General features: G+C 45.9%; 1 protein-coding gene and 1 long non-coding RNA gene across 6 annotated transcripts in view; one reads left to right on the top strand and one right to left on the bottom strand.

Moving 5' to 3' along the window:
• The window catches only part of METTL9 (methyltransferase like 9), a 60,020-nt gene extending 57,353 nt beyond the window's left edge, over positions 1–2,667 (bottom strand). For 2 of the 5 annotated variants that reach the window (XM_011931924.1, XM_011931925.1), the window contains exon 1: positions 2,583–2,667. In XM_011931924.1, the coding sequence (XP_011787314.1) occupies positions 2,583–2,627 (45 nt within the window). In that variant the 5' untranslated portion in view covers positions 2,628–2,667. Of the gene's footprint in view, positions 1–13; positions 443–2,582 lie in introns of those variants that run through there. The other 3 variants (XM_011931922.1, XM_011931923.1, XM_011931921.1) reach the window with 2 other exon arrangements.
• On the top strand, positions 534–10,064 carry LOC105504467. Its single transcript, XR_001000612.1, has 3 exons — positions 534–1,239; positions 2,122–2,248; positions 9,588–10,064. It is a non-coding gene; the product is annotated as an uncharacterized LOC105504467 (long non-coding RNA).
• Positions 10,065–10,356: the final 292 nt, after the last annotated feature.

Below are 10,356 nucleotides of genomic sequence, written 5' to 3'. Positions count from 1 at the left end.
CCCCAGCCCCGACCCGTACCTGGTCGTTCTCCTTCCTGCCGCCCGCGGCCGTCGCCGGCCCACCCGGGCCGCTCGTCATGTTCACGTACAGGGAGCGGGTGAGCGGGCTCCGCAGCGTCCACATCCTCTGCGCCAGCCACACGGACGCCAGGCTCAGGCACAGCCAGCCCGCCAGCAGTCTCATCGGGGGCCGCGACAGCTCGCTCCGATCACCGCCGGCGCCGGGGCGAGGAGGAGGAGGCACCGCCGCCTCCGGCCACAGCCGCCACCGCCCGAGCTGGAGCCATCGCGTCCGACTTGCCCATCCAGCCCCCTTCAGGGCAGAGGCTGGGGGTGGGGAGGAGCAGCCGGCGCGCAGCCTCGGCTCCTCCCCTTTCCCTTCCGACCGCGGAACGCCACTGCCCCCTGCACCAGTTTCTAGCCGGAGCACTTACGAGCGGCCGCGGCGCTTTCTCCCCCCACCGCCATCCCTCGGTCCAATGAGCGGGCCGCTGGGAGGCGGGACAAAGGGAGCGCGCATCCGCCCGGGGCGCGTTCTCGTGTCCCGGCCTTTCCTTGGCTTCTGGTAATGGCGGAGGTGCTTTTAATTTTTTTGAGGGATGAGGAGATCACTTCCGAAGGCGATAACTGCAGCCCTCCTGCCCCTCTAAGGTGGTGCCGGAAGGACCTCTAGTCTTTCCATGCCTTAGTCGTTACATCTCGACTGTCATCCCACTCCACGGCGGGACTTTGACCCGGTCGTGCAGTTAACTTCGGGGGCGCAAAGAGGGGAGTCATTCCTTTTGTGCATCCTGACACACACAGGTTCTTCCTGGAGACGAATGCTGCCAGTACTGGTTACCCGCTTGGATGCGTAGTTTCCAGTTTGCATTTAGAACCGACCTGCTTGACTCCCTCCTCTCCTCTCCCCTTCCCACCTCCACGACCCGCCTGCCCCGTGCTCCAAGCCTGAGAAGTTGCTGGGTACGTGTTTCTATAAGGAATGAGTGAAAATTCTGCCTTTTAGGGAAGCTACCGCAGCTGGGGTACCCACAAGTAATGTTTTAGGTGTACTGATGGCCCTGCCCAAGAATGAAGACCTAAAGTTAGACTCCTTGGCTGACTTGTTTCCTTGAATTAACACAGGGAAGTTGGACCCAACACTCAGAGCGAACTCAGCTCTGGGAGCAGTGTTTAACCCGGATATTTATTTGATCAGTTATAGCACGAGAAGACGTAGCAACATTTCAGAACTGAAGGGTTAAGTACACTGTGTTCCTGTGACTGCAGTTCTTCCTGATACCCACGCCACAATTAAGGAGTAACATATTTCGTGGGGGTCCCTAACTTTAATACTTTACTAGGTTTGTTTGGAAAGTGCTTTTAATTGCACCAGAAATAATGTAAATGTGTCTAAGTTCAAAACAAAAGAAGTAAACCTTTTGGTTAATTGGATATTGCACATCAGAGATTTTCATTTATGAAACAGTGGGGTGGTGAGCCACAGATGTGGAACAAAATGATTCTTTACCCAATAGCTCTTTTTTTTTTTTCCCTTGAGACTGAGTCTCGCTCTGTCTCCAGGCTGGAGTGCAGTGTGGGACGATCTCGGCTCACTGCAACCTCCGCCTACCGGGTTCAAGGAATTCTTCTGCCTCAGCCTCCCAAGTAGCAGGGACTACAGGTGCTCACCACCATGCCCAGCTAATTGTGTTTTTAGTAGAGAAGGGATTTCACCATGTTGGCCAGGATGGTCTCCATCTCTTGACTTCGTGAGCAGCCTGCCTCGGCCTCCCAAAGTGCTGGGATTACAGGCGTGAGCCACCGCACCCAGCCCAACAGTTCTTTTTATTAGCTTCTAAGAATCTCAGCTTGGCACCTTTGGCTAACAAGGATATCTTGTTGCCTAATGTAACAGGCTGTAACAACAAACAAAAAGGCAGAGGGTGGGTGGGGGGTGGTATTTTGTGTTCTCTCCAATATACTCCCTGACTGCTTCCTGCCAAAACCGGAAAGAGCCCAAGCCTTACTAAATCTAGTTCAAACCTCTAGTGGTCCTGGCCCAAATCATCAAAAAGGAACTACGGTAGCAAGTCCAATAACTGTTTATTTACTATGTCACCTCTCCTTCCTGTCTCTTAGGATCAGTGTTAACAGACAAAGTAACTCTGTCACAAAAGGAAGCCTTCATCTTTTTAAAGTGGAGGTGAAAGCAGCAGGAGTGCATAAAATGGCATATTTCCTTTCTGAAGACAAAGGAGACAAAAAGGTATGCCCCAGCTATAGAGTCAGACCAAATAGCTGTAGCTCAGAGACTGCAAAATGTTTTCAGATGAACAAGCAAGTAGATGGCTGCTGTAGTGAGAAGGATTTTGGGGTCAGTTGACTGCCACGAAGCCTAACAGCTCAAAGGAGCAGATTTTGTTTTATATCTGAGCAGCTGGCCTGGAAAAAATAAATCACTCATACATTTAAAATACTCCATAATAACCACAAAACATTCAGACCCATGCTTTTTACATTTAGCAGGCACAGGAAGAAACCAGAGCATCCGATGATCAAATGATTTGCCTGAAGGTAGCAGAGCAAATTCAATAGCTGACCTTTTCGTAGAACTTGGTATCCCAGCTCGTGGTCTTTCGATCCATCTAAGAAGCTTTGCTGTCTCTTCTCAGAGAGCCTCCTGAATTACAAATGAGGAGGAAGGAAAACAGCAAGAGTAAATATACGAAGCAGAAGTTCACATTGCCCATTGGGGACTGCCCCCTTCCTTCATCTGCTAGAATGTCACTACCATATATTAAAACCTCAATTATCCACAATGGAGACGGGAAGAGGCAAGATAACACAAAAACCCAAATAGGAGCCAATACTTGTTCTAACATGATCTTGAGATGCAGTCAGTGACATTCAAAAGACACACAAATGACCCTCTGCACCAAACTCTGCTGACTGACCCTAGGTGTCTAGCTTGGGTCACAGCCCTGCACACAGGCCCAAAATTTTGGCAGGAATACTTTCCTATCTAGATCTCTAGGCAAAGGCTTTTTGTTATTGTTGTTCTTTGAAGCTACAAAGTTTGGCATTTTCATATTCTCTTTTCAATTACAAAGTATCATGTTAAGAGAATCCACAAGCAGAGGGTTTGGATCAATACAAAACCTATTGATGATTGTTATCTCCTTGAAGAGATAATGATTTAAAAAGAAATCGTATAGACCAGGCAGGGTGGCTCATGCCTGTAATCCCAGCACTTTGGGAAGCCAAGGCAGGTGGATGGCTTGAGCCCAGGAGTTCAAGGCCAGCCTGGGCAACATAGAGAAACCCCATGTCTACAAAAAATACAAAAATTAGACAGGCGTGGTGACATGCACCTGTAGACCCATCTACTCAGGAGGCTGAGGTGGGAGGATCACCTGAGCCTGGGAGGCTGAGGTTGCAGTGAACTGAGATTGTGCCACTGCACGCCAGCTTTGGTGATCCTGTGTAAAAATAAAAATAACTCATATAATCACTTTTTTTTTTTTCTCCCAGAGATGGAGTCTTGCTCTGTTGCCCAGGCTGGAGTGCAGTGCCATGATCTTAGCTCACTACAACCTCTGCCTTCCAGGTTCAAGCAATTCTCATGCCTCAGCCTCCCGAGTAGCTAGACTTACAGGTGCCTGCCACCACGCTCTGCTATTTTTTGTATTTTTAGTAGAGATGGGGGTTTCACCGTGTTGGCCAGACTGGTCTCGAACTCCTGACCTCGTGATCCGCCTGCTGTGGCCTCCCAAAGTGCTAGGATTACATGCATGAGCCACTGCACCTGGCCATAATCATGTTTTTACGGACAGATATTTTTTATGCTTCTTAATATTGTTTTATATATCTTCAGAGAAAGATACAAGTTTTTCCCAGTATATTCAATAGAATGTGTCCTGTAGTTATTAAGCAATGAGCACCTCTAACAAAATTAGCAAATATACTCAACAATTTGTTTAATTAATTAATGTAGGAGATTTTTATCTGAATTTAGTTGATATGACTTCAATCCTATGCAATGATATCACTGTGGGCCCCAGCTGATGAATTCTAAGTCAAGGCAAAACTGCAAACAGGTTAAACAAAAAAAAAAATTAGCAGCCTAGGGCGGGCACCGTGGCTCATGCCTGTAATCCCAGGTACTTGGGAGGCTGAGGCAGGAGAATCACTTGAACCCAGGAGGCAGAGGCCACAGTGAGCCGAGATCATGCCACAGTACTCCAGCCTGGGCAACACAGTGAGACTCCATCTCAAAAAAAAAAAAAAAGAAAAGGAGCCTCAAGTAGCAGGATTGAACCAGGAGTTACAAGATGTTAGTAGTTGGCCAGGCGCAGTGGCTCAAACCTGTAATCCCAGCACTTTGGGAGGTTGAGGTGGGTGGATCAGGAGGTCAGGAGTTTGAGACCAGCCTGGTCAACATGGTGAAACCCCGTCTCTACTAAAAATACAAAAAAATTAACCAGTGGTGATGGCGTGCACCTGCAATCCCAGCTACTCATGAGGCTGAGTCAGAAGAACTGCTTGAACCTGGGAGGCGGAGGTTGCAGTGAGCCAAGATCGCGCCACTGCACTCCAGCCTCAGTGACAGAGTGAGACTCCATCTCAAAAAAAAAAAAAGAAGACATTAGTAGCAAATACAAGTAACACCGTGTGCTTTATTGGAGAACTCCCGATGCTACTCATTAGCATAGTAGTTTATCATCTGCACTTTGAGCCAGACTATCTGGATTTTAAGCTGGGCTCTATGCTTCTTGATTATGCAATTTGAGGCAAATTACTTGACCTTTACATATCTGTTTCCTCATCTGTAAAATGGAAATAATAATAATGGTTACCTATTTCATAAGGATGCAGTGAATATCATGTTATATACTCTAAAGGGCTTATCAAGTGCCTCAACATTTAGTGAACACTCAAAAAAATGTTAATTTGTTTTCACTTTAACTTAGGTAAATCAGCTTCATCTGAGCCTCTCTTTCCTCATCTGTAAACTAAGAGCCATGGTTCTGAGCTGTCTGCTTCACAAGACATTTGTGAGAATTAGATGATCTGAGAGTTTTTTAAACTGGAAAACATCAACCAAAGTTATCATAATAAAGATGCTCAGTGCTAATGTAAAATGCCCATGTGAGGGATCTAGGTTGCCATCCTGTGAGAATCTAATGCCTGATGATCTGTCAGAGACTTTGGTCTTTGCAAAGCTACTCTCCATAAAACATTCTCTTAGAACCCATGATGATAACATCTCTTAATAATGTGTCTATCTTCACACGTGTCTATCCTCATGACATTTCAAACTAACTGAGTGGGGAAAAGAATATAAAACAAAACTAGGCTGAGGTGGGAGGATTATTTGAGGCCAGGAATCCAAGACCAGCCTGGACAACATGTTGAAACCCTGTCTCTACTAAAAATACAAAAATTAGCTGGGTGAGGTTGTGCAAGTACTTGGGAGGCTGAGGCATGAGAATCACTTGCACCCAGGAGGCAGAGGTTGCAATGAGCTGAGATCGCACCACTGCACTCCATCTTGGGCGACAGAGCAAAAATCTGGCTCCAAAATCAAAGTAAAACAAATAAACACAGAACTATAAAAAAAATTCAAAACTAAAAACAAAATCGGCTGGGCACAGTGGCTCACGTGTATAATCCCAGCACTTTAGGAGGCCGACGCAGGCAGATGGCTTGAGCCACCAGCCTGGGCAACATGACAAAACCCTGTGTCTACCCAAAAAAAAAAAAAAAAAACCTACAAAAATTAGTCAGGTGAGGTGGTATGTGCCTGTACACCCAGCTACTCAGGAGGCTAAGGCAGGAGCATCAACTGAGCCTGGGAGGTCGAGGCTGCAGTGAGCCATGACCACAGCGCTGCACTCCAGCCTGGGTGACAGTACAAGACCATGTCTCAAAAAATAAAATAAAAATCAAGCAGTAAACTCAAATTACCTACTTGTCAAAGATGCCTGTCTTTTTAGTAGGAAAGTCTTTTCCCCTCTGATATATAAAATTCTTTGCAGCTGGCTCACCTATTTAGCCAGTCTGTACCAGCCAGGGCATTTCACCTGCTTACAGAACCTTGTGAACTCCCACGATTTCCTCCCTCATCAGTCTCATATCTGTTTGAGTTTATGTCAGGAATATCAACAGAAAGACAAAGAAATGCCACTTTCACATATGTAGTATTCTATTGTGTATACAGAATATACCAGGCCCTGGATTTACTGGAATATAAAGCAAAATAAACACAATGTCTCACCTTCATAGAGCTTACTGTCTAGTAAGGAGGCAGACCCGAATACATAATTATGAACTGCTGAGAGCAGAGAAAGGATTTGTATACTGTTACGAGAACTTAGAGAGATCTGACTTAATTGGGGGTGGAGGGCATGAGGGAAGGAGAGTGTGCAGGGAAAGTTGCCCTGAGGAAATGTGCTTTGTGTTCATTTTGACATCCCATTGCTAAACTTGAAAGCTTCCAGATTTCCCAAGTTCCTCTTGGACTACAGGTATCCCCAATAATTGTGACAACAGAAATGGAGATAATGCCAGACGGGCAAGCCCCAAAGTGGCGCTTAGCCCTCTGGGTTCTTGGCTTTGTCAGGAAGGAATTCAAAGGCAAGCCAGAGGTAGAAGAAAACAGCTATACTGACGAGGCTGTGTTACAGCTCCATGACTGCTCCTGCAGAGCAGGGCCACCCCATAGGGAGAAAGTAGCAGCTCAGGGTAGTTTTGCAGCCGTATTCATATCCCCCTGTTTTTTTTTTTTTGAGATGGGATCTCGCTCTGTTGCCAGGCTGGAGTGCAGTGGCGCAATCTCGGCTCACTGCAACCTCTGCCTCCTGGCTTCAAGCAACTCTCCTGCCTCAACCTCCCCAGTAGCTGGGACTACAGGCATGCGCCACTATGCCCAACTAATTTTTCTATTTTGAGTAGAGACGGGGTTTCACCATGTTGGCCAGGCTGGTCTCAAATTCGTGACCTCATGATCTGCTCGCCAGGCATGGTGGCTGGCACCTGTAATCCCAGCTGCTCGGGAGGCTGAGGCAGGAGAGTTGCTTGAACCCAGGAGGCAGAGGTTACAGTGAGATGAGATCACGTGTCACTGCACTCCAGTCTGGGCAACAGAGCAAGACTCTGTCTCAAAAAATAAATAAATAAATAAATAATTGCATGTAGATAAAGGAGCTGTTTATGCAGAAATTTCTAGGGAAGGGGCAGTAACTCTTGGGTCATTGGATCACTGCCATGGACTGTCGAGTGTTGCCATGGCAGTAGTAAATCGACATGGCACACTGGTGAGCATGTCTGATTAAAGCTACTTTTCCCCAGGCCCTGTTTTGGCTAGTTCTTAATCTGGTCCAGTGTCCGAGCTCCATATCTGGAGTAGAGTCCCACCTCCTACCTCAGACTGCTCATCAGAGCCTTCTAGAATGTGAGGAATCCCAGTGTCCCTCACATACACTCACAGAGTTCTAGAGAAAATGAAATGAGTTATCTGGACCGCTGTCAGCACAATCCCCTATACATATAGTCAGCTCTCAAATAGTTGCTATGGTGGTTATTATGGAATCATAAGGCAGATGTGAACCTAGCTCTCCTTGCACAAGTTACTTAAGCAGTCCAAGAGATGAACAGCCATCTACTTCAAACTTAGTCTACTATGAGACACATTCATTAGGGAGAGTCCTTCAACCTAAATCCCGGGCTCCACCAAACGAATCAGTTTCTCAAACAGAATTGCGTGAATTAGGCATTTTATTTTATTTTATTATTATTTTTTGAGACAGGGTCTCTGTTGCCCAGGCTGGAGTGTAGTTGTGCAATCTCAGCTCACTGCAACCTCCACCTCCTAGTTCAAGCGATCCTCCCACCTCAGCCTCCCAAGTAGCTGGGGCTACAGGCACACACCACCATGCCCAGCAAATTTTTTGTGTTATCTTATAGGGACATGGTTCGCCATATTGCCCAGGCTGGTCTTGAACTCCTGGACTCAAGTGATCTGCCTGCCTCAACCTCTCAAAGTGCCAGGAATACAGGCATGAGCCTCCATGCCTGGCCTCTAAATTAGGCATTTTAATACACATGTTTTGTACCACCTATGTTGTGCTTTTTTTTTTTCTGAGATGGACTTTCACTGTTGTCACCCAGGCTGGAGTGCAATGGCGCGATCTTGGCTCACTGCAACCTCTGCTTCCTGGGTCCAAGCAATTCTCCTGCCTCAGCCTCCTGAGTAGCTGGGATTACAGGCATGCGCCACCACACCTGGCTAAGTTCTTTTTGTATTTTTAGTAGAGACGAGGTTTCTCCATGTAGGTCAGGCTGGTCTCAAACTCCCGACCTCAGGTGATCCGCCCTCTCGGCCTCCCACGGTGCTGGGATTACAGGCGTGAGCCACTGTGCCCAGCCCACTTCTGTATTTATACAGATCCTTCTGCCTGTGCTTCTGAATCCTTAAAAGACATCTTCACATACAGTATAAGTTACTTAAAGGAATATAAGTATTTTTTTTTTTTTTTTTGAGATGGAGTCTTGCTCTGTCACCCAGGCTGGAGTGCAGTGGCCGGATCTCGGCTCACTGCAAGCTTCGCCTCCCGGGTTTACACCATTCTCCTGCCTCAGCCTCCCGAGTAGCTGGGACTACAGGCGCCTGCCACCTCGCCCGGCTAGTATTTTTGCATTTTTTGGTAGAGACGGGGTTTCACCGTGTTAGCCAGGATGGTCTTGATCTCCTGACCTCGTGATCCACCCGTCTTGGCCTCCCAAAGTGTTGGGATTACAGGCTTGAGCCACCGCGCCTGGCCGGTATTTTTAAATATATATTTCAACTAAATAGTGTCCTTCCGATAACAGGTCTATGAGTCAGTGCTCTGATAAGAGACAGAAAGCTGTTGCTTTCATTCGGTTTCTAGGGCATTTTTGAAGGTCCAAATATCTTTCATCTAGTTTTAAATATCCTTTCAAAACAACCCTGTCCTTGGCCTCTTAATTGCTGTCTTTTGTATGTATGTGGGCTTGGTCTTCTGAATGACTGCTTCCTCTCTACCAAATTCACCATGGGTATTTATTTTGAAACTAAGTGATCTTAAAGAGTTTGTAAAACATACCACAAAATAACCACATCTCTGCTGGCATGAAATAAAACCACTGTTTTCTTTTACACAACCAAAACTGATCAGAAAATGAGGAAGAATACATTTATGAAAGAGGATACTTGAGTAATCAACCAACCTGAAAATCAGACAGAACTATCTCCCTTCTCTGGTGAAAACTATGATTGATTTTTTAATAGCCACAGCTAATCTGAGCTTGTTTTACAAGTTAGCCCAGGATCTTCCTCAAATTTATTGTGTGCACAACTCATTCAATCAGAGGAAAGGCATTTGGCCATCAGATCACCAAAACTGTGGCATTGTAAGACTCCCACTACAGTTTTCATCTCCCTTTATGGTCTCCTCTTACCAAGAGTTCTTTGTGCTATAGTTTCCTGAAATTGACAAAGTCATTACTGATCACAGCTATTAAGTTTTTCTACAATAGAAACTTTATTTCTAAGTTCATTAGCTTTTCTTTTCTTTTCTTTTTAGACCAGCATAATGCTCTGTCTCCCAGGCTGGAGTGCAGTGGCAGGATCACAGCTCACTGCAGCCCCCCTGGGCTGAATCTATCCTCCTGCTTCAGCCTCCTGAGTAGCTGGGACTACAGGTACACACCACCACACTCAGCTAATTTTTGTATTTCTTTGAGAGAGAGGGTATCGTCATGTTACCCAGGCTGGTCTCAAACTCCTGAGCTCAAGTGATCTGCCCGCCTCAGCCTCCCAAAGTGCTGGGATTATAGGCATGAGCCACCATGCCCGGCTTAAGTTCATTAGCTTTCTATGCTTAAGTCTTCTGGAGAAGTTTGAGATGTGACAGCAGCAGGCATCAGAGGCTAGCAGCTCTCCTCCACCATGAAGAATTTTTCCCATTCAGATTCCACCTTCCCCCTCTCACACCACCCCAGAGGGCATGGAGAAGCTGACTTTGCTCAGGAACCACAGTAAAGTGTAGTTTGTTATATGTGAATATAGAACATGCTGTTCTCCCTCCAACATAAATCCATTTTTATAACCAAAACTATAAATGACAGTGGAGCCAAATTGGCTATTTTTTGGACAGGCATCTTACAAGTTAAACAAATTGCTTTAGGTTCATTATATCCAGTTTTTGCTTTTATAAGAAGACATATTTACAGAATAATTTTTACCACATCTACAATGCTCACTATAATTATTCAATGAAAGAAGTCTTCAGGAAAAAAAAATCTAAGTTATCCTTGTACAGTTTTGACAGTACATTGGATTCATGTTTAGAA

The sequence above is a fragment of the Colobus angolensis genome, unplaced genomic scaffold (assembly GCF_000951035.1).
Source record: "Colobus angolensis palliatus isolate OR3802 unplaced genomic scaffold, Cang.pa_1.0 Scaffold92, whole genome shotgun sequence".
Lineage (NCBI taxonomy): Eukaryota > Metazoa > Chordata > Mammalia > Primates > Cercopithecidae > Colobus > Colobus angolensis.
Note: the sequence above shows the minus strand (reverse complement) of the source record. Positions and strands in the feature narration are given on the sequence as shown.